Source organism: Euprymna scolopes, chromosome 9 (genome assembly GCF_053919585.1).
Source record: "Euprymna scolopes isolate OS-2025 chromosome 9, ASM5391958v1, whole genome shotgun sequence".
Taxonomy (NCBI): Eukaryota; Metazoa; Mollusca; class Cephalopoda; order Sepiida; family Sepiolidae; genus Euprymna; species Euprymna scolopes.
In genome coordinates this window covers 76355042-76380969 of record NC_136490.1, presented here as the reverse complement: position 1 = coordinate 76380969, position 25928 = coordinate 76355042, and the positions used below count along the sequence as shown (strand labels likewise).

Genomic DNA, 25928 nt, shown 5'->3' with positions numbered 1-25928 from the left:
ATTATAAATCCCTCTGGAGAGGGTAATATAAATTTCACAGTCTATTGGGGCATTCAAATAAGCATTTTTTACGTTCATTTGATGGATGCTAAGGTCATATTGCAATGCAATTTGCAGTAAAATTCTGATTGTCATTAGGTTTGTGGTCAGTGAAAACGGAGAAAAATATTCTCTACCGTAAATCTGAGAGTAGCCTTTAGCAACAAATCTAGCTTTGTACTGTTCTACGCCTGATACTGTAGTCTTTTTTGTAAAGACTCATCTTGTAGAAATAACATGTTTATCTTTTGGGAGAGGCACTACCGTATAGGTATCATTTTCGGATAAGGCATCTATTTCTTTTTTTCATGGCAATTTTCCATTCATCACAATGTTCTGAATTAATTGCTTTGTTAAAGCTTTTTGGCGCATTTTCCATTGAATAGCAATAATCAATTTGATAATCTTTTATATTGTCGACCACAAAAAATCGGGTCACCTATTTCTTTTGGGATATCTTTCGACTTTATCATCATCATCACCATGGATACTCTTGTCTCCGTCATTTTTATTTTCTTCATGTGTTTTAATAATTGGAGGAAATATAATTTCATCTTCTTCATATGATGGGTTTTCGTCTTAATTAAATTAAACGTGTCTGAATTTTACACATCGGATTCTTTTTATTTAATTTTTATCTGGAAAAAATACTAAATTGGCTGGACTGTTTTTATCATATCCAAGAAATATACCTCTGTCGGCTTTAATATTCAATTTACTCTTTTTATCTATATATGCAAAGCAAGTCGAACCAAATAAATGCATTCTGCTTAAATTTGTTTTTTTTTTTACCACAGAAAGATTCATATGGAGTTTTAGATAGTATTTTGTTAAAACACCTGTTGCGTATATAGGCTGCCCCCATAAGTGTGTACGTCCAGAGGTTTTTGAGGAGTTTTGATTCAATGAGTAGGCAACTTGCCATTTCAAAAATGTCTGCCACGCTCTTTCAGCAGTCCTGTTTTGGTGTGGCGATCTAGGAGCTGATTTTTCATGCTTGATTAGTAAAAGTTCAAAGTCTTTATTGGTGAATTCCATACCGTTGTCAGAGCAAATACACTTTACTCCACCGTAGGGAGTCATGTCGGCTAAATATTTTTTAGTTGCTAGCAGGGTATCAGATTTGTTCTTTAAAAAGCAAACCATTATTAAACCTGAATGGTCATCTATGAAATTCAACACATATCTATAATGTTCTCTGGCCATCGGTTCCACGGGATTGTTCAAGTCACAATACACCATTGATAGGATTTTTTTGGCCTTCTAATCTGGTATCTTGCTTTGATAGTTTGTCATTTTCCCTTGCGTACAGACGTCGCAGTTGAAGTTTTTTGATGTCTGTATTTTCATTCCATCAACTACAGGCGGCAACTTTTTAATATCAGGAATATTGCAATGTCCAAGAATTTTATGCCATGTCTGTAGATCATGGCAGCCGGTTTTCTATGGGACTACACTATTTAAATAATATAGTCTTCCATTTTCTTTAATATCGAATACAGTTCCATTTGGGTATACCAGTTTTGAGTTATTGGGGCTAAAGTATATATTTGCACCTTGTTTAGTGGCAGCTTGTACAGAAAATATATTTTGTTTAAATTTTGGGATTAGAAGAGCGTTTTCTAGAATACAGAAACATAGTTCACCTTTATTGTTCCTTAGCGAGATTTTAGCATCGCCTCTTTTCAAAACGATATCATTTACTCGACTCCCGTCAGCTAGTTCTACAAAATGATTTTGTGGCTTAAAGTTGGGATCAAAATTGATAAAATCAGATTCCTTCGTAATCATATGTGCTGTGGCCCCACAATCGACAAGAAAATTATTATTGTTTGTTGAAGCATTGAACGTACACGAAAATAAAAATGTATGTTTGCTAACAGAGCTCTCCACATTTTTAATGCAGTCGCCATTTTGAGATATGTATCTACATTGGAAACTCTTGTGATTGGGTTGTCCACAATTATAGCAAATAATTTTTGTACTTTTCTTAGGAGAAAAATTGTTTTTGGCAAAGTTGCGGTTTTTATTCCTGGCATGGGTATAATTTAATTTTGGTGTTTTTATGTGTATTTGTAAATTTCATGATATTTGTAGATTCGTTTTTTTCTGTGATCATTTTTTCAGTTTCCTCGTAACTTCTGAGTGCTACCTTGAATTGGCTAAAAGTCATGAGTTTTTCTTTCTGAGTTATCACGGTAGTAAATGGCTTGAAATCACTCAGTAATCCCTTAAGGACCATGGAAATTAACAGACTGTAGTGAAGTAGAAAAAAAAAGAAATTTAAAAAATATATATATAAGACACAGCTGTTCCTTCCAAAAGGTTGAACTCTTCAACGTCCAAAAATAATTCACCGTCACTTCTTCCAACCATCGTTTCACTCTCTGCGCTCTTCCCCCTGCTTAAAAAAAAGTACCGTTTATATGTTACCATTTCTCCACTTATGCAAATTGACTATTAACCAGAGCCATCTAGTTTTCCATTTCTCCAAACAGCCAATTTGCAAAGGGGGACAACTCAAACCACACGCCCCTTTGATCTACACGATCATCACATGTCAACCCATCATGTAGTCGCTCGACCAACATGGCGGCCGTCTCTCTCACTGCGATCTCCGCGGAGCCTCTTCGTGAACGTCGCTACTTGGCTCAACGTCGCTGTCTTTCTCTGATGACACCACTAGTGGCCACACATCAAGGATGTGTCGAGGGATGCCGTCGATAGATACATTGTTCGGGGACTGGACACTTGTCACAATGCCCCTCCCCCAGCGTGTGGTACAGCGAGCATCAGGTGGTTTGATCCACACTTCCTCTCCCACTCGCACAGTCGCTCGCTTCTCGCCTTCCTCTGCGGATACCTGTGCAGTTCAGGGATGCCGCCACTCATACTTGAAGACTGCCCTCTGCGGCACTGACTCCACTTTTTGCCCTGACTTTGGAGCCATATTATACCAGAAGACAGCTTCTGGTGGTGAAATCTGGCCCATTTCAGCTATAGCCTTAATGGTCCTGTGATGCCACTCCACAATTCCGTTTCTGCCTGGTCTATATGCAGCCCTGAAATAGCGTCGCACTCCCCACTTATCCAACACATTCTCCATGGCATCTGAGCGAATGGCAGTTCCATTGTCCATTAGCACTTCCGTCACTGGACCCCTCTCCAAAAACACCTCTTCCAAGACCTTTGCAATTTCACCTGCATTTTCTGCCTTGATCTCCCTCCAAATGGTTACTCTTCCTGGTCCACAGTCGACCATTGACAGATACGGCCTCTGTCGATAGTGCGTTACGTCTATCGCCAACCTGCTCCAGTTCTCTGCCACCTGAACCTCACCAGCTTCGTGTCTACTCGGCGCAGGGTCGATTGATTGACACCGGCTGCATCTCTGTCCTAACGGCCTCCTTTGTGATTCTGGGGTCCACTTTCCTGGCCAAGAACAAGGTTCTATCCACTCCAAAATGGTGCATGTCATGCAAATCTTTCAGAGTGTCTTCATTCAAACAACATATTGCATTCGGCGCCTTTAGCCAGGTCTTCCGCACCCTCGTCATCACATCTGCTCTGTTCTTTGCTGAAGGAACGATAGTGACCCTAAGTTGAAGATCAAATTCCCTAATCAGCTCCCTTAACATCATCAATCGACGCTTTACTAGCATCTCAGCAGCGCTTTTCGTCTTCACCCTCCTTTCTCCTGTAGCTTCGGACTGGATCCAAGAGAACACAGTGGCTGAGTTGGTCCTCACCTAAACATTCTGTAGCCCCCATTTCAAGGCTAAGTTGATGCCCTTCATAACCGCATCCAGTTCCACCACATTTATGTGAGCCACATCGTCCTTCTTCCGCAGCCAAGCAGCATCTTCTGCAGTAACACCACCTATCTCCAAGGTGACCTCCACTGCTATACAGCTTGCATCACACCACACAACACCTTCTGCACTGTTCGGTACATGCCAAACACCTCTCACTGGATCCTCCCTCTTCACCTCTTCAATAATCTCTCTCATAATGTCTACAGTCTCTTTATCAACTCCATCCTCCCACTTCGCTCCACTAGCTAGCCTTTTGATATAACTACATGCAGTCCGTAGCCATCCTGCAATAGGGTAATGGCCCACCAGTCCTCTGCATATTGAGAAGAGTTCTCGCCTGCTCAATTTTTCCGACACCTCCGGGATCTCATTTCCCCTCCGGAACACTAACCGTCCTATCTGGTCCTTTCTTAGTTGGAGCCCTAACACAGCTCCTCCCTCCAACGATTCCGGGCGTTTTGCAATTAGTCCAAAGCTGTTGAGGTGTTTTACTATGTTCTCCGCAGTTGTTACCGTCTCATCCACCAAAATATCATCAATGTAGGAACTGGTGGCTCTTCTGACTGCGTCCTCCTTGCTTAGCACCGTTTTGAGGATCGCTGCCATGATTTTTGGTGCAGAATTCAGGCCAAAACCCAACCTAGTCAGGCAATATGTTCGGCCCTTGTATCTGACCAGCTGGTATTTCCAGAATTCCTGTGAAATGTGGATCTGTAGGTATGCAGATTTTAAATCCACAATCGTCGCAGCCTTCTGAATCTGCCTCCACTCTCACATGGTCTCTCCGCACACGTCCATCACATCGCCTCCCGTGTGACACGCAACGTGTAGGTTCAGCTCCCTGAAGTCCAGTACTGGCCAAACTTTTTGTTTTGTGGGCTGAACAACCGCCATTAACGGCAGCACACCTTCCACCTTCTCCGTCCATGGTCCTAAAATCCCCTCTGAGATCCATCGGTCCACCTCCTTCTCAAATTCAACTCTTGTGCCTCCTCGCAACGTATGCTCGTAGCATTCCACTCTGTTGTTCAGTATGGGAGGTTCTCCCTTCCATGCCCACTTGACTGTCCATTTCTCACCATCAAAGTGTGCAGAGAAATCTTGGTCCTCTATCGTACAACTTTTGTCTGACCCGGCCGTTCCTGTGACACCTTTTTCGAATTGTACACCTGCAGCCCCTTGATGTCCTCCAAATCTCACGGAGTTCCTATATACCGTAACGCCCCCTAGTCGAGCAATTGCATCCATCCCTAGCACCACATCGACACCCGTGACAATTTTGTTAATAACAATCGCCTGGATTGTTAGTCACACCCCACGTACCATCAACCGAACGATACTTGTGCCATTGCACTTCACCTCTCTGCCGTCAACTGTCATAATGCTGCTGGTTCCATTGCATGTGTCAACCATGTCTTTGGTGACAATTGTTGAAGTACAGCCCGTGTCGACAAGGGCTTTTGCACTTCGTCCATTTAGGGTCACCTCTACTTGTGGTGACATACCCTGAAGCACCTTCATCGAATAAGTGGGGTAGCCACTGGCGCAGTGGCTTCCTCCTGTTCATTTTCCTGGGGACAGAATCTGCTGATGTGGCTGACTTCCCCACAGCGGTAACACGTGACTTCTGGCTTTGGCTCCCTGCACTCCCTCGCCATATGGGGGCCTTGGCATCGGTAGCATCTGCCAGAGAACCTGGGTTTCTGTCACAGTCGTCTCTGCTTTTCGTCCTTCACAATTTCCTGCTGCAGTTTGCTTCATTGAGCGACAGCTACGATTCCCTGCTCACTCTCTTTTTTCCTGGCCAGCACCCTAGCCTGTGTAATCAACTCCACCACCTCCATAGTGTTTACACCGGGCAGTTGCTGCAGAGCTATAGAAATATGGTCCGGGAAGCCATTGATAAAGGCCATCTTAACCATCTGTCGACGGCCTCCTCCATTGAATCCTGCTAGTCCCGTCAACCTCCCGATATTGTTGGCGTAAACATCGACAGGCTCTCCAGTCCACACCATACGGCTTAGTTTGCCATATGCCACAAACGGCCCTTCGGTAAATGCTTCCTTCAACTTTTCCTCAATGGCGTCAACAGACAGTCGATCCTCCTCCCGCATCTCCAGATATAGGGCCAGAGCATCACCATCAAGATACAGCGGTATCAAGCTGGCTACATCCGCGATGTCCCGCAACTTAGCGACAAGTTTAACCTTGGTCAACCAGGTTATAACATCTCCCTCTCCAGAGAACGTCTTAAGCATTTCACTGCTGATCCTCTTTGCTTCCATAGTTCCCGCCGAAATAGCTTGTAGTGAAGTAGAAAAAAAAAGAAATTTAAAAAAAAAAATATACATAAGACACAGCTGTTCCTTCCAAAAGGTTGAGCTCTTCAACGTCCAAAAATAATTCACCGTCACAAAAAGAATTCACCGTCACTTCTTCCAACCGTCGTTTCACTCTCTGCGCTCTTCCCCTTAAAAAAAAGTACCGTTTATATGCTCCCCATTTCTCCACTTATGCAAATTGACTATCAACCAGAGCCATCTAGTTTTCCATTTCTCCAAACAGCCAATTTGCAAAGGGGGACAACTCAAACCACACAGACTGTCACTTATAACTTCACCAGACATTTTTAAAGAATTTGCAGTCGTTTCGGCCCATATAATATAATCAGTAATAGTTTCGGCTTCCATTCATTTTAGAGAGGTCAATTCAGTATATAAAGAAATAATTTTGGGTTTTCCTTTCGATAAATAATGCTCTCTCAATATGTTCAATGCTTTGCAGCCATCGTCCATGGCTTTTCATTACTAGTGATAGACTTTGGTCATCTAAACACTGTATTAGTTCTGCAAAGACAGTTGCGTTCTTTTCAATGAAATCGGGGGCATTTCTCTTTTCAGGTTGTGTTTGAAGTACTTTGTGTAGCTTTTGGATTCATAGATATCCTAGAAATTTAACTTGCCACAATTCGAATTTTGATTCGGATCCATCGAAATAAAGACGCAAGCTGGGTGCATAACCTCTAGAAGTGTAAGCTATGTTTAGTTTAAGAACAGTTTCCGATGGTTCGTTGTCCTAAACAAGTCTTGAGAGGTGACTGGTTTGCAGTACATAGTTCCACAGAGCAGAAGATTCTTACCGTGTCGAGATGGAAAAAAAAAATTCAAGATTGCTACAGAAAAGGTTTAATATTTATGGAGCAATTCCGGTTTCTGATTGGTTGGTAGCAGAACGTGAATTAATTCGATTTGTCAGTTCATAGCAGCATCGTTTATTAATAGAATCGCCCGACTGTGTGGGATCATACCCCATTATGAATCAAAAATATTGCAACAAAGGACATGTGCACTGTAACAATATTCTCTTGTCAGAGAAAGATTTTGACAGCATGTCTTCTGAGAGCAGGTAGAAAGTCTGATATGTGATGACAGATCAGAGTTTATCCAAAGTGGAACTAGAAGTTCACACCTTCAAAGAAATCTTGCTTTTGTGACTGAACACCTAAGAAAAACTACCACAGAATGCTGCCTTTGTAAGCAGAAGGGAGTATGATGATGGTAAAAAAGGGACTGAAGAATACACAGCCATGATTGCTGCAAGGAAACAGTGGCTGAATGTGGGCACGAACCTACAACCATGTGATTACGAGGTGAGGGTGATTTAAGCAAAATATTTAAGCAAAATGTTTGAATAAAAAGATTCTTTACTCGAGAGTTAGTTTTGTTTTGGACGCCATGTTTGTTTGTTTGCATTTTTGTTTATCTCTCATATTGTTTGTGTGCATTTTGATGGGTATTTGGTTTTGTTGATATAGAGACAAAACAAAGATTACTGCTAATACTAAGAGCATTTCGAGCTGTTGGGGAAGTATAAAGGAAAGTGTTTTCACAGATATTCATCCTTTTGGCCTTGCAGAGTATGCAGAAAAACAGGTCACTATAATTTGATTAGAAATTTGTTCACCAACAATTTAATTCCATTTTATTCATGTTGGGAAAAAGTAAATCAGGATACAAGAATATAATCTTGAGTAGATTTTTGGTCTCTTATCTCAGTTAGCCTCATCATGGTTAAGAGCGAAAAACACACATTAACGTTTTTTACTGGTTGTTCAAAAAGTGTGGGAAAAGGTTTGGGTAGATGTGGCTTCCATGCAATAAGGTTTTTTTACCAAACAAAGTATAAATTACCCCATAAGTGAGAACATGCTAGCACACAAAAAAAAGAAATAGATAATAATAATAAATAAAAAGATATAAAGATGACAGATAATTTTATAATTGCAATCTTTAAAATTGTAATTGGCAACACAGACCAGTACTTTAATTAAAATAAGAAAATGTGATAAAAACATTTTGAAAATAATACTTGGAACTGCAAATCCACTTCAATACAAAAACAAATGTATTTTTCATTTAAGACATTCATTCAAATTCGAATTCAGGTTTTACTTACCAGAAATAATTGCCAACTTTATTCTTATTTTTGTGCAATATAATTCCTGTAGGTGTTATTCCAAGCATGTATTCCATATTACCCTCACCCTGAAAAAAAAACAAAATCAAAATTCTATTTCACAATGAGGCTGATTTGTAATGTCGCTAATCAAAATTTAGATGTGTAAATATTTTATAAAGAAAAATTGGCATAAATATTTAAAAAAAAAAAAAAAAAAAAAATGAAACATGAAATAAAAAATAATTCCGACAAGAGAATCAGTTACAATCGATTTGTACAATGAATAAGTTGTAGAGCTGATATTTTTATAAATGCAGTTAATTTTTATTATTATATATTTATAGTTATTTATATATAATTAATATTCTTCCTGTTTTTACTCATTGATTTTAAATCATTATTCAATTATGCATTTATCACCAAGTGGTTCTTTTCATCCCAACTCATTGCCGGTCTTGGAATTTTTCACCATATTACCTTTGCTCTCAATGCTTTGACCATCAACGATTTGACCTTTGAAAACTCTACCAAACTCCACTAATTTTGGGTCTAAACACTTGAAATTTTAGATATAGGTTCTTTGAACATGGCTCAAAAAACTTGATTTGAGCCGAAAACAAATGTTAAGGGGTCAAAATTGGGGTCAAAGTCTTTAAAATTTTGACCTTTCAGCTAATTTTTGGTCTAAACATTTAAAATTTTACATAAAGTGTATTCAGACATAGGGCAAGTTTTTTGATGGGTTTTTGGCGGAAAATTTGGCTAACAAGGAGTCAAAGTTCAAAAGATTTGACCTTTGCGATCTCTAGCAAAATATTGGGCAAATTTGGAGTCTAAACATTTTTACATAAAAAGTATTCCGACATGCAGCAAGCTTTTTAAACAGTTTTGAGGCAAGGATTTGGCTGCCAAGGGGTCAAAGTTGAAAGAGTTTACCTTTGCAGACTCTACCAAACTCCTCTGCCAATTTTGAGTTCAAACACTTGAGATTTTAGATGTACGTTACCTGGACATGAGTCAAACTTTTTAATATATATATATATATATATATATATATGCACATAAAGTTATGAACAGTACATAGGGCCGAGCAGAGCTAGGCTGAACTGCTAGTTATATATAAAACGATAGACAAACAGGTTGACATCTTTTGACTTTGAATGGATAATTCAGATATTCAGCGATTTTCAAAGAAATGGACATGCTGTTGAGCTTCGATTGGCAATAGAGAATGGAACAAAACTTTAAGATACAAATTTGTAATCTTTATTAGCATCCATATACTTCACTGAGATGGGCATTTATGAGCCATATCTATTCAAATGAAGCCAAATGCTAAAAGTTTCTATTTATGAAATTCAGTAAAAAATTGTTAAAAAATCTGTAAAATAAAATTCTAAAATTTAATCAGGAAAAATTGTTGATATGAATTTTAAAACGTTTTTGCAATAAGCGTTTCCTTCTAACACAGATTAGAGGAAAATTTTGGAACCTCATTTTTGCAGAATAATCTGAACTAAACATCTGAAATCAGAGATGATTGATTTCAGATGTTTAGTTCAGCAGTTCTCTAGTCTTTATCCCCTACAGAAGAATGTTATATTCATTGACCTGTTTTCATAGTTCAACTCAAAAGATCCATTCAAAACAGTGTGCATATATTAGTGAAAATTCCTTTATTTTTATTATCTATTTTAAATGTATTTACTTGAATTGTTTTCAAAAGGGATTTCACCAATCTAATAGCAACAGAAAAATTTGGATGTTAAAACTTGAGAATAAGTAATTCTCAATAACACATAATTTAAATCATGAAAATTAATAGTTTGATTAAAAGAATCTATTGAATTGTAGTTTGCAAAATGATTACTGTTTAAAAACTCCCAATCTGGTTCACATCCCCTTAAGCATAAACTTACTCAATTAGAGGGAAATTTACTCTGTATTGAGAGCTCCAAATATAGATCTACTATTTAGGTTTAATCAATATCATCTTATACAAAAACATAACATTCTCAAAAAGATTTGAGTCTTTAAGATACATATTAATTTCAGGCAATGGTACCATAAAATAAACAAAACTGGAAAGATAAATTTATGGTGACAATAGAAATTGTTAATGTTTTTTTTAATTACTATTGTTTCCTTTTATAATAAACCTTTGACTATTTGTTGGTAATAAGTTAAGAAATGCAATGAAAAGTGATTGGTTGAAGATGTATATCGTCTGTGTCTAAAACAGTGTCATGTATTTTTCTTAAAGGTTTCTGCTTACTTACACTAATTAAATATTGTCTTCAATTTGGTTCATAAATAATTAAACTGTTTATATACCTTGACTGGATGGAGATCAACTCCATACATCTCCAACCATTTGGCCTTGTCTAAAAACCGGTACTCAGCCACAGCAGGGACTTGGCCACTAAAACAGGAAGGGAAATGAATATATAATATATATTAAAATTGTACATGTCAGAAATGAAAAATAAAAGAATAAAAATCTGATGATATGATTTAAAAAATGGTGGAGGAAAACCTAAATGCTTGGCGTTTCACCTGTCTTAGTCTTGCACAGACTTTTGCAAGAGTCAAAACAGCTAAAAATCGTCCATAACAAGAAGGGTAATTATTTTAGGAGTATATATGCTAAAGAGAAGAGCAGCATATCTAAATTTATGCAAATTAGAAAATTACATAAGTGAGTGTACATATATACACAATATATTCAAATTTGCAATATATATTTATGTATAGAGTTGATATGTAGTTTGCTTGACGCATTGTGTGGGATAGGTATGTAGTAGAGATTTAGAAGGCTATCACAATGCGAGGAATGAGATATAGTTGGTGTTGATGAGAGAAAACGAAAACAAGTGGCGATTTACAAATCAATAAGTACATACATATATGTCCATATATACATATATTTATTTATTTGTATTAGGTATAAATGTCTTACTTGTTATGTCTGTGACAATATCCATAATATATTTCGGGAATAAATTCCCCCTTTTCAAATGGTGGATTTACAGTTCGATTCAGAGCATGCCGGATGAAACGAAAGAAATGGATTAAATAGCTTTAAGGAAGGGGGGGGGGTAGATGTATAGTGTGTTTTAGGTGATTAGCATATTGTTGAACTTGTTAGACTTTTTTCTTTTACTTTTTGTTCTTTTTTACATGATCTGTATTCTATATCTATTTCGTTGTCTTTTTTTCTTGTTTTGCTTAATTTATTTATGTTGTTGCTTGTTCAGTGGAATGACCTGCCCATGTAGGTCAAGCGAGTACAGCTCGCTAGCTGGCATGGGTTGAATATTGGAGGAGATATGGAGAACAAGGTTGTGAATGGGAGGGGAGGGTGTGTGCAGGATGGGGTGCTCTTGGCCAACTGTTGGAGGGTGTGTGCGGGATGGGGTTCTCTTGGACGACTGTTGGGGTGTTTGGGTTGGAGAATGTGGTTGTTAGGACACTGGTTCAGCTTTTCTTTGGACATTGTTATTTTCTCTATTTTATTAAAACTTTAAGTGATTATAGGTGGAACATTTATTTTTTAATTCCCTATTTTCATTTTATTTATTTACTTATTTATTTTTGTCCATGTTTAACAGTGAGGTCTAGTAGGTAAACGATACTTGTATATATTGAATATTCGACGTCTAATTATAGATAGAACATTTTTTAAAATATTTTTTATTTTTATTTTATTTATTTACTTATGTATTTATTTATGTTGTTTTTATACGGTGTTTTTAAAATACATTCAACAATAAAAAAACACTGTATGAAAACAACACTAGCGAATAAATACTGGGAACTCAAAGAAAGCGGACATTCGCCAGTAGTCGAATGGAAAAAATAAGACAACCTACCACGTGTAATGACCTAGACGGCCCATGTAGATTATGTCTTCATGAAAAATTTGCTATCCTGTACTTTAAAGAACCCCAACATCTATTAAACTGTAGAAGAGAAATAGCAAACAACTGTGTTCACAAGATAAAATGTACTCTAGGATAGCGATACAAAATAGTTTTAAAACTAACAAAATTAATAGAAAATAAACAAATAAATTAAATAAACATGAATATACATAAACGATCACACATATATGTATGTATGTATATATATATATATATATATATATATATATATATATATATGTGCATATATGTATGTACACACATATATATATATATTTATATATAAACTAACATTAAAAAAAAACACTAACCTAGTTTTAAAACCGATCAAGAAACTAAATATTCAGGCTAAATAGAGCACACACAAAGGAATAGGTGAACCAGAGGTCAAATAGGTCTTTGTCAGATAAATGCATGCTCATTGGCTGATAGGAAGGGCACGGTTGATACTAGAAAGCTGATTGGCTAACTGAAATCTCAATAGAAGATACGCATATAAAAACGATAAACAACCACAGAATTCGTGCATAAGCCTGAAGAGTCCTAGAGTGGATGAAACGCGGAATATTCAGTGTAGTTTAATCGCCATGTATATTTTATGAATTACTATATATATATATATATATATCCAGCTACTCAAAAAATAAATAATTTTGCCGAGAAAGTTAAAAAGAATAAACATATTCGTCCTGGTGATAAGACAAAAAATTACTATAAACTTGACTATCTTACATATAAAAGACTTTTGTATAAAGAACTCGATAAATCTTATAAAATAGTCCCTCGTAAGACTTTAGATTAACTTAATTCTGAGGCTAAACATTTACTGACTTCTATGAACATTCATAACTTCACTGAAATAATTTCTCCAGGTACCCCTAGATTTACCCTCAAGGATCATAAACCTCATTTTTATGACAACCAAGGATGGAATACTGCTGCCATATCTGAGCAAGAGCTGCTAAAAACAGCCTATCCTGCCTTGACAGAGTACAAAATAGACTTTGTGGCTTAGTAGGGGATGCCCTTTTCTCTTCCCCGCAATCTCTCTCCCACAGAAGAGACATTGCGAGCCTACCCTTGTTTTATTGTTATTTCCATGGCAGGTGCTCGTCTGAACTCCAATCTCTGGTCCCCCCTCGTCAATCTTTCACGAAAAACACCAGTCTAGCTGAATCCACTGTGAAAAATTTTCCACACTCTTTATCTGTGCCTAAATCAAAACGTAGATTCCATGAACAAAGCTTCTTTCTTAGAACTGCACGCCTGTGGAACTCTGTTCCGTCTGCCTGCTTCCCACCTGACTACAACCTGGATGTCTTCAAGTCCAACGTACACAAATTCCTAATGAACCACCCCCTTAAGTAAACACTCCAATAAATCTCCACACTAACGTACTGTACTTGCAATAACCTTTATCCCTGAGTGGCTTCCGGGCCTTGATAAGTGGTGACCACCGTGTAAAAAAAAAACCCTCCGTCAGATTAATCTGCCCATCTAAATCTGACTTAGGTGATATAAGCAAAAACATCTTAGATAGAATCATCCCTTTTATTAAAGAAAATGTTAATTTCCCTCTTTGGCTAAATTCAGATTCCATAATTAATTGGTTTGTCGCCATTAAAAATAAATACCTCCTTAATTTCATAACCTTTGACATCCAAAATTATTATCAATCAATTTCTCCGATCCTTTTAAATAAGGTTCTAATCTTTGCTAAAAGAATTTCTGACTTAACTAATTTAGAAATTAAATTAATTCTCCTAGCGAGAAAGTCCCTTATACAATTTAACAATAAGTTTTGGACTAGAAAGTACACCCCTAATAATTTTTACATCTTCATCACTTCTAAAAGACTCTGCGGAAATTATGGATTTAGTGGGGCTCTTCTTACTGAAAGAACTTAAATACCACTTTAAACATATCCAAGGGGTCTTTATAGAGACGATGCCCTTTTCACTACAACAGCCAGACCAAGAGAGTACAACAAAACAATTAAAAAATTACATAACTTCTTTAATAACTTTGGCTTTTCTATAATTATCGAACCAAACAAAAAAACTTCAAATTTTCTAGACATTACACTTAATCTTAACACCGACACTTATAGCTCCTATCATAAACCCAACCTTACGCTTTTATACGTCCATAAATCTTCTAACACCCACAACTCAATTATAAAACCTATAGTACCATCCGTCTATAGAAGAATTTCTGCCGATAAAAAAACTTTTAATCAAAATGCTACTTTCTTCAATAATGCCTTAAGGAACTCAGGACAATGAAAAGATTAAATACAACCATTATGCTCTTCCTGCTGGCCGCCTTCAATCTGTAATCACACACAATATGAAACCAGTTCAAAATTGCAATGAACCAGTCTGCATATATAATCCAAACCAAAATACTATCGTAATACCTCTAATCTATCCAGTCGCACCAGGATAAAGAAAAATATTTGGTTTAATCCTTCATTTAGCGTAAATGTCAAAACTAATACACCTAAGGAATTCTTCAACATTGGACAAAACTCTTTCAAATACCCACATAGATATAGTTCTATTTTTAATAAGAACTCAAGAAGGATTTCTTATTCAACTATGCCTAATTTAGCACAAAGAATCTTAACATCTAATAACAAAAAAATTAAATCAGCCCCAAAAAACCCTTTCCCAATTAAACCCAAAACTAAGTGTAATAAACATCTTTTCCCACTTAATAATGATTGCATCCATAAAGATGTTATATATTCTTGCACTATTACTGAGCTCCCACGCAATCCTCCCATAACAGACACTAATATTTTGTCTTCTAGTTATCCCGCTTCCCATTTTCCATCTGATATAGTGACTAATCCAATATACCACAGAAGCAGCCCCTCCATCTATAGTCATACAACTAGCAATAATAATAATAATAATAATAATAATGAGGATAATATTTCTCCTAACAGCTATCCTAACACTAATAACACTCATTATCCCCTCCAAAACAGTCGTCATACTATCATTGTCCCACCCATTGTTGAACACAATGAACAAAATTCAAACTGTTTAACTAATACAAATCAGCAAATTAATATCAATATCAGACCTCGAGCTTTTAATAAAGTACATGCATATATCGGCGCTACTTCAACATTAATTAAGAAAAGAATATCAAACCACATTTCTTCTTTTAACAACCAAAATTCTAATAATAACCAAGGAACTTCTCTAACCACTTTAATTAAAAACTTAATTCTAACAATACCCCTTTCTCCATCAAATGGACTATCCTAAAAAAGGTTAAGTCTTATACTCCAGGCTCTAAGTCATGTCGCCTCTGCACAACCGAAGCTATAACTATAATTACTTCCCCTCAAAGTAGCAATATAATAAACTCTAAAAACGAACTGATCACTTTCTGCAAACATAAGTCCAAATTTAATTATGGTAAATTTGAAATTACATAGCCATTAAGTTAATCTTTCAGATATATATATATATATATATATATATATATATATATATATATATATATATATATATATATATATATATTCTTTCTATAACTTTATCGTTTTTTCTACAAACTTTCTTAATATTCTATAACTTTATAATTTTTTTATTGTAATTCTTTATTTCTTCCTTGTTTAGCCGGTTTTTCATCTGCAATTTCCATTTTAGCGTTTAAATATTCCTATCTATCAATCTACCTAGACATTTATATTCTGCATGTACGTTTACTTATACTTTACATACATATTTAGATACTTACTTATTTACTTACTTGCTTTATCCAGAATTTGCAGATACCTGCCTTCCTTTCCTCTTTAAATTTATTTTTAATTTTATTTTGTTATTTATTCATCTATTTACTTATATGTGTGTATGTATGTATGTATGTATGTGTGTGTGTTGTGTGTATATATATGTGTGTTGTGTGTATATATATGTGTGTGTGTTGTGTGTATATATATATGTGTGTGTGCGTGTGTGTAATTGCATGTATTCATATGTGTACATGTATGTATATACATTTATTTTATATTTCTTTTATTTCATTTGGTGTCCTTCAATAACTCCTGCTGATATTTTAATTCTTAAATAATAACTTGTACATTTCAGTTGACCTCTTTTTTGCTTAATATTTTAGCGCCTTTAACACCATCTTGTCTGGGTCATTTAGACATTGTTTTTTCTATTTTAAATTTATTCCAATCACCATTCAACGTTTTTTTTTTTTTTCACTCATTTTTTCTTCTTCACTCATTTTTCTTAATTCAGCCTTGCTTCGACAGTCGAGGTATATATTCCTTCCATTCCTATTTTTACGCACATTTTATTTTTCTTCTAATAATATTCCCTTTTCCTTGTACCTATTTCTGGATTTCTGCCTTTTAGATTACTTTGGACCATCTTCCAATTATGCGATTCCCTTGCATTTTACTTGTGCGAATGGAAACTTTCTTGGATTCTGCATCTTTGGATTTTACCGTCATTAGATATTTTACACTTCACCAGACTATCCATTCACGTGAAATCACTTTTTTATTAACCCTATTCCCTCTGCTTCACTTTTTGTTATCAAGTAAGATCTATGACTTATTTGTAGTCTCATTAAATACTTCTGAAAGCAAAATTCGATCCCGCATTTTGCTAAATCCTACCCTCTTGATGAGAAGGAAAGTATTTCTCTGAAACTCTGCGAATTAAAGACTATCTACTTATTTAGTGTTTCCTTTTTAAAATTAAATGTTTTTAACTCTTTTTCAAAGTGTTTTTTTACATTTTATTAACTACTTGTTCTTATGTATATATATATATATATATATATAATATAAAGCTGAATGTGTGTGTGTGTGTGGTTACAAATAGGGTATTATATGGTTGACTATTTTAAAAAACTGATTACATATAATGATATAAGATGTATCGAGACATAGGAATGGGTATGTTTGATCTGGCAGAACGGTGGTTCATTAAAATTGTGAGGTCTGCATTCGTGCCTGACCTGCATAGAATGGAAATATGTCACAAAGTTTAGCAAGGTGTTTTAATATAGATACACAGAATATTGTGATAAGTGTTTCAGTGTGAACAGGTATGGTATAATAAATTATGGGGTTTATCTATTTTATTTTTACTTTCATCATATTTTGCTTTGATTTTGATACCCCCAAATTCGAAGCGATCTCTTTACAACCTTTCCTTTTCATAACCTATCATACTTTCATAAATCAGTCCATTTTCTGTAGGCTGTTTTTGAACCTAGTCAACGATGGGTATGTTTGCTAGTATAATATAAAGCTGAACGTCTGTGTGTGTGTCTGGTCACGAATAGGCTCCTATATGGTTTACTATTATAGAAAACTGATCCCATATAATGATAGAAGATGTATCGAGACACAGGAATGGGTATGTTTGATCTGGCATAATGATGATTCATTAAAATTTTGGGGTCTGCATATGCGCCTGGTTCACAAAGTATGGAAATAAAAAATTTAAAAATTAAAAAAAAAAAAAAAAAACGTTAACAAGCGTTTTTGATATAGATGTACATAATAATACTTTGATAAGTTTGTTTTAACTTAAATAAGGATGGTATAATAAAATTGTGGGGTCTGCGTTTGTGCCTGGCTTCTATAGAATGGAAATAGGCACAAACTTTATTAAAGACTTTTCATATCTATCTGCGTAAGTATACTTTGATAATTATGTTTCAGTTTGAAGAAATATGGTATAATCAAATTATGGAGTGTTCGTTCGCGCCTGACCTCCATAGAATGGAAATATGTCACAAAGTTTTACAAGGTTTTTTAATATAGATACACAGAATATTGTGATAAGTGTTTCAGTGTGAATAGGTATGGTATAATAAATTATGGGGTTTATCTATTTTATTTTTACTTTCATCATATTTTGCTTTGGTTTTGATACCCCCAAATTCGAAGCTATCTCTTTACAACCCTTCCTTTTCATAACCTATCATGGGGAACTGATAAATTTGCAATGTAAGTTTTATGAACATCACTGTAACTAAATGGATTACATAGTAGGGTCATGACTATTAGTTTTTAGGGTTTTTTTTGTTTTGTTTTTTTTTACATGGGGATCACCACTTATCAAGGCCCGAAGGCCACTCAGGGATAAGGGTTATTGCATGTACAGTAATCAATGAGATAGTATTGTAGTAATCATTAGTATTAGGGGTTTTGATAGAGTGTCTTACTTAAGGGGGCGGTTTGTCAGGAGTTTGTTTATGTTGGACTTGAAGATGTCCAAGTTGTAGGCCGGTGGGAAACAGGCAAATGGCAGAGAGTTCCACTGGCATGCACTTCTAAGAAAGAAGCTTTGTTCATGGAATCTACATTTGGATTTAGGCACAGATAAAGAGTGGGGAAAATTATTGACAGTAGTTTCAGCCAGACGAGTGTTTCTCGTGAAAGATTGGCGAGGGGGGACGAGGGATTGGAGCTCAGACGAGCACCTGCCATGGAAATAATGATAAAACAGAGGCAGGCTCGCAACGTCTCTTCTGTGGGAGAGAGGTTGCAGGGAAGAGAAAAGGGCATCCCCCACTAAACCTCGAAGTCTATTTTGTACCCTGTCAAGGCAGTATAGGTTGTTTTTATCAGCTCCTGCTCAGATTTGGCAGCAGTACTCCATCCTTGGATGTACTTGGCTTTTATACAGATAGAGAATTGCATCAGTAGCGAGATATCTTCTGGAGTGGTAGAAGGATCCCACCATTTTCCCAGCGTCCCTGGCAACAGATTTGATGTACGTGTTCCATTTCAGATCAGGAGTAAAGGTCGAACCCAGAAGCTTGTCAAAACATGGAGCCTGTCCAAGACGAGAGCTATCCATTTCAATTGATACCAGATGGGGATCAGAGCGTTGATGATGTAAAGATAGAAGCTTGGTTTTGGATGCATTAAAAGTGACCAGCCACCTCTTCCCCCATTGTACCACGTGCTCAAGATCAGAGGAGAGAGAATCAGAGAGAACTTTGTCATTTATGGCCTTTGATGTGTTGCCACAGATGGTTGTGTCATCAGCATAGATGTCAACGAATAATATAAGTATGTGTTTTGGGAGATCATTGATGTAGATCAGGAAGAGGATGGACCCCTGGGGGACTCCAGCATTAATACTGTGGGCCTCTGATTTCTGCCCATCAACCACAACCTTTATGAACCTATCGGAGAGAAATGATTTAATGATTGAGAAAACATTTCCAGTTATACCGTAGCTGGAAATCTTGTGAAGTAGGCCCTTATGCCATACCTTATTGAAGGCCTTCGATATGTCAAGAGCAATTGCCCTGGAAAGGAAACCTTTGTCAAGAGATTCACTAATCCTATGTGATATAACCGTTAGCACATCTGCTGTAGATCTTGCAGAGCGGAAACCATATTGCATGTCACTAAGAAGGTTGTTTCTGTTGAGGTGGTTGACTATTCTTTATTTAATATGGATTCCAACAACTTACTCATGACACACAGGAGACTTATTGGTCTGTAATGAGAGGGAGATGACTTATCACCTGAATTCTTAAATACAGGGCATACTGATGAGGTTTTCCAGGGTGTTGGAAAGCACTTCTCCTTAAGGCAACGCTTAAACAGTTTTGTAAGTATGGGGACAAGTTCTGGTTGGAGCTTTTTCAGCACTATAACTGGAATACCATCAGGGCCAGTTGCTTTACTGGAATCAAGGTTCTTTATCAGCTTGGCGACCTCACGCACAGATATTTGTATGTTGCATAGCGTGTTGTCTGTTATAGGAGGAAATACAGGGAGTTGATGGTCATTGTCGCATAGGGTAGAATTAGCTGCAAAGTTCTTGGCAAATAGTCTGGCCTTGTCTGATGCTGACGAGATGACTTCAGGTCCATTGATGATAGTTGGGATAGAACGCACATTTCTGTTCAAGATCCTGTTTGCTATTTGCCAGAACTGGTGGGAACCAAGCCACTGCTCAGCTACTTTGGATTCAACAGACTGAGCATATAGCTCTCTTGCATGTTTTATTACTCTTCTACAGTGGTTGCTGGCAGTCCTGAAAGCAGCTTTAGTCTCAATACATCTATTACGTTGGTAGATATGGAAAAAGTGATTTCTGTGCGTGATGGCAGCAGCACATTCAGGGGAGAACCATGGCTGGCTGTTAGGTTTTTGTTGGAATTTTTTGGATGGTATGAATCGGTCTATGCCTATAATTAATCATTCGGTCAGGTCTGATACTATAGAGGACACTTCCTTTTTAAACATGGAATGCAGAGGTATGTCAGATATGAATGTACGGAAGCTATCCCAGTCAGCCATAGAGTATCGATATACAGTACGGTGCAGAGGTACGTCTGAAGACTTACAACATTTCGTTTTTATCTTAACTGCTACAACAGAGTGGTCAGAGGATCCCAGAGGAGATAGAACGGAACATGAACACAGCTATGGGGAAGTTGTGAGGAAAAGGTCTAGAAGGCTTGCATATTGACTGGGTGTATCGGGCACACAGGTCGGTTCGTGAACAATCTGAGTGAGGTCATAGGCAATGGCAAAATCATGACAAAACCTCCCCTAATCATCGGTTTTATTTGAGTGGATCATCCATTCCACATTATGGACATTGAAGTCACCGCAAATGTGAATGTTAGCTGAAGGATGAGCAGACAGGATGTGGTCAATTTTCTCAGATATGCTCTTAAAGATAGTAACCCCACTGTTGTGGGGGCAATAGAGGGCAAATATAAATGCAGTGGTGTAAGCTAGTGCAACCCGAAAGCACGTATAAAGGTAAATTAGGGTCTTCTCTGGAGATATCCCTACCACATGGAAAGCCATCTTTGATGAAGGCACATATTCCATGCCCATGGCGATCTTGGGGGTCAGATTTAGATGTTAAGTTGGAGTATCCTTTAATTATGAATTCGTCTAGAGAAGTGGTTGGCCCTATGCCAGTTTCACTTAGAAAGAATATGTCCGATTTCGTCTCCTGTAATTGTGTTTCAACCTCTGGAAGGTTGGAACGTAGACCCCTGATGTTGGAGAAGGAGACATAGTAGTAGGGGTCTATGTTGGTGGATGAGGTTCTAGGTTTATTCGTGTTTCTTTTTTGGAGATTTGTCATGTTGAGGTTTTGGGGTTTGTGGAGCAGGTCGGTAGACTTGGTTGGAGCAGGACAGAGAGGGAAAATAAGAGAGAAAAAGACAAGAAATTTTTTTCTTTTTTTTGTAGCACATGAAAAGGTAAAGCCGTAACAATTAACCACTAGTATGGCATCGAGAGGCCCTACCAGAAACTACTGTATGGTCCAGAATCCATTCACCAAATGGCAATACAGCAGCCCCGGTACTTTGCACTTACTGATAGGACAACCTCCTTAGTGGTTAATCCAAGGTTCGGGTCCCTGACTATCAGGCAGGTAACGTCAGCCCAGATGAAACGTTTACCTCCAGCACCCTTACTAGTGACATGACCACAAGGATAGACATAGAAACAGAAATTTTCTGACATCTCAGGCTACTCTTTACAAGGTACTACCGACCTAGAAAGCAGCTTTTTCTTCACCCTTTGTCAGAAAAATCACTCATTGGAAATGGGGACTGAAGGACAAAAAAGGAGAAGCGAAAGTTACTGGAACTGCTGATAACACATCCACATGCGTTATCTACTCTCCATTGAAAAAAAAAAAAGGTGAGAAGGAGTTATTAATATCTACATTAATATAAGTCCGTTGCCCCATTCACAGACTAGGATAGTACTTACAGATAGTCTCCCCTCCCATGTTAATGCATGGATACTTTTTGCCTTTATCTAGGTCGAACTGAGATGTTCGACCATTCCAGCTCCACCCCATAATAAATATGCTATAATGGAACTTTTATCAAATTGAAAAAATCTGGTTATTTTTAACTCGTTTAAAAAGCTGGCTAAGAAGTAATACCTTTAGGGTTTTGTATTAACTTTAGCTAGAAGTAATGCATGCTTAAGAGAAAAATAAATAAATATATATAAAAATACAAAAAAGCCGCATGTTTTTGAGTTCAGATAATATGCAAATATAATTTGGAAAATGTTCAGTTTCATGGGAGATTTTTTTTTTTTTTTTTTCGTTTTAAATATAAGAAAAAAATATTGGTTGATAATAGTATTTATGACAAAAAAAAACATTTAGGAGAAAGATAAGAAAACAAGAGAAATATTCAGGATTAGAGTCAAACTTGTAATAAGGAAAAAAAACAAAAAAAAACTGGATATGTTAGTGTTTTTAGATTGATAGGCTGCAAAAGTTACGAACAGAAAAGTTTCTTAGCTTTTGGGACCGTAGCGTTCGACTTGGCTTGGAGGCGATAGCTTAAAGAGGACGAGTGCCAGCCAATCGGTCAGTCTGCTTTTATGCCGATATTTAAAGGGTATGTTGGGTGGCGGTGGGAGGGGGAGGGAGGGTCTTGGTGAGTTTTGTATTTTTATTTATTTCTTTTAAATTCAACATTGAATTATCTATCTAATGCCAGAATGTTCGACCAACCCATAATAAATATGCTATAATGGAAGTCAAAAAATACAAAACGACCCACGATAAATAGGTATTGACTGAAAAAACAGGGATCCAAAATTACAAAAAATATTGTCAATTCTTTAAGGTACGGGGGCGGGGGGGGGGGAGTAAAAATCTTTCCTTCAACGTTCCGCTTAGAATCTGCGCATGTGTTAATGCTGCTTACTACTTTCATTTTAAAATGATATATTTGCAATGAAAATAATGTTTTTGCAATCTTTGCCTAATGCATAGCGTGTTCGCTTATGAACTTTTTTCAGGCTTGCACCCAGTTCGGGTCATAGTAATCATTTTTAAAACAGAAAACCGTTTATTTTGGTTAAAAAATTCGTTTTTTTTTTTAATTGAATTATTTTCAGTTTGTTTTATTTTCTCTCCTATCTTTGAAGGAGACATAAAAATAAATTCTGAAGTTTACGGAATGTAAAGAGAAATCTTTCTAGACTGAAGTAGCATTACAGAAATTCGATTAAACTGATATATAGTCATCAAAAAGTGCTCAATATCCTGAGAATAGCTTCTCTTTGTATCCAGTCTGCTGAAGAATCTGGTGGAGAAGTGGTCAGGTACTTCTTTTTTAGGTTTTTATACATTTTTAAATAGCATTGCCATATCTTTTTTTTTTTTTAATTTTTACATTAAAGTACAGCACCTCCTCCATATATACGGCATAATCATGTTGACACACCGGTTCCCGTCAAATCACCGAAGTTAAGCAACGTTGAGCCTGGTCATTACTAAAATGAGTGACCAATTTGAAAAGTCCAGGTGCTGTATGTAGGAGAACGTTGACACCTCCCTACAAAAAGTTGCAAAAACCTAACGTCGTCATCTCCCCTAACGGGGATATACATGCGACTGGGGACTGCTTGTGGATTTCATACTCCCATGAAACTTCCTATTTCGGAGGAAGCTGGTTAAACCCTGCTGACGTTTTTTTTTTTAACCCCCTCCATATACTCGAATAGGGGTGGGGGTATCAACATTGCCCATGATGGAATTGACATATATTAATGAAAAAGTGCTCAAAATTCTTAGTATAGCAGGTGTCTAAATGGAACTTCATGTGGACCTGGGCAACGCTGGGTATCTCTCCAAGTATATATATATATATATATATATATATATATATATATATATATATATATATATGTGTGTGTGTGTGTGTACATATGTGCATATATATACACATACAACAGTACAGATATAGTATCCAAATTATTTTCATTACTGATAGTTTTTGATAGATAAGAAGACATATGATAGTAGCCTTTCTGTTGTTTTATTGCTGGAGTGGAAAATAAGAGTGGAGTCAATTAAATGACATATGGATTTGTTTTATAAAGTTTGCCATTTTTAAGTTAAAGCGATAACCATACTCCATAATGAGAGAAAATGATGTTGAACTTGTCATTTCAGAAATAAGTAAATGAAATATAAAGATTTGTCCATTAAACTAATTAATTACATATAACGTATTTACAAGGTCGATAACTTAAAGGGTGAAAATTGCATAAAACTGATTTATAGAACTGATTTTAATTCATTTATTTTCAAGGAACTTTAATAATGATTAAAAACTTGTAAATTATTAGTATTTTATATTTAATAATAATGATTATTTAATAATAATTATTTTAAAAATAGTAGCTTGTTTGAATATTTCTATTGAAGAAGGGGCCTCAGAATGTGAACATTTGAGAAGTTCACATTCTGAAGTCCTTAAATAATAAAATGAGTCTTACATACTGAAATATGTGCGAGTACTTACATCAACAATTCATGGAATATAAAAAAGTCTGTGAAAATATTTACAAGAATGTGCACAGGTAAAAAAATATTTACAAGAATGTGCATAGGTAAAAACCTCTCTGCTGATGAACATTTCTTCAAACTTATCTTTAAAAAGTTTTGTTGCCTATATAATCAAATGCAGTCAGAAGAAAGTTTTTGTCAGAGTCAGAAAAATAGATTTTATCAAACCTTATAACAAAAATGTCACTTTCTGGCATTCTCTGTGGCAAATTGCTGTACTAATTTCTGCATACTATATTGTTGAAACTCATACAAATTTGTTTGAATTTTGTCATCACTTTGTTAAAATAAAGATGATTATAGCCATCAAATAATTCTGCTCTAGAGTAGGCCATTGTGAAACTAAAAAAAAGCATGGATAAATTATCATCAATAGGAATGTGCTTGGGGGTCCACAAGTTGTTTAGGGCATGCAAGGCCCTGAGAAGCCACAAGGCATCTTGACTCTATAGATCTATTGTGATAAAAAGAAATAATTAGGAATAACTGGAAAATACTTATATATTGAAATATGTATCTATCAACCCACCTTTCTCTCTCTTTGATTTGAAAAAAATCATATTCAGAGAGAAGTTTGGTAAATTCGAAGACCCAGAAAATGCTTAGGCCTTTGACATTATTATCAGATTATCAGTAAATCTTTAAAAAAATATTAAAAATATAAACTTATAAAAACCCTCATTGAACAGGTAATCAACTCTGTCATTGGATTGGTGGAATGTTAGTTTAAGCCTTTCAGTTTCCAAATATCATTTCATAGAAAACAAGTGAAACTCTTTATAATTCAGTTGTTCGATGCACATTTGATTGTCAAAAAACTTATTTTATAATAGACCTTGCATTTTGTTTTACATGTATTTTTTTAACTAAATTACAGTATATTTTAATGTTAAACAAATAGCATTATAAACTTAAATTCTAGTCTTATATATTACATATATATTTAAATTCTAGTCTTATATATTACATATATATTTAAATTCTAGTCTTATATATTACATATATATTTAAATTCTAGTCTTATATATTACATATATATTTAAATTCTAGTCTTATATATTACATATATATTTAAATTCTAGTCTTATATATTACATATATATCTAAATTCTAGTCTTATATATTACATATATATCTAAATTCTCGTCTTATATATTACATATATATTTAAATTCTAGTCTTATATATTACATATATATCTAAATTCTAGTCATATATATTACATATATATTTAAATTCTCGTCTTATATATTACATATATATTTAAATTCGAGTCATATATATTACATATATATTTAAATTCTAGTCTTATATATTACATATATATTTAA

General features: G+C 35.8%; 1 protein-coding gene across 6 annotated transcripts in view; it reads right to left on the bottom strand.

Annotated features, from left to right (window-relative positions):
- LOC145284712 (band 4.1-like protein 4A) overlaps positions 1-25928 on the bottom strand; it is a 402359-nt gene that overhangs the window by 145978 nt on the left and 230453 nt on the right. For all 6 annotated transcript variants that reach the window (XM_080133620.1, XM_080133623.1, XM_080133622.1 and 3 more), the window contains exons 7-8: positions 10647-10734; positions 8310-8398 (exon numbers count right to left, since the gene is read on the bottom strand). In XM_080133620.1, the coding sequence (XP_079989746.1) occupies positions 8310-8398; positions 10647-10734 (177 nt within the window). The remainder of the gene's footprint in view (positions 1-8309; positions 8399-10646; positions 10735-25928) is intronic.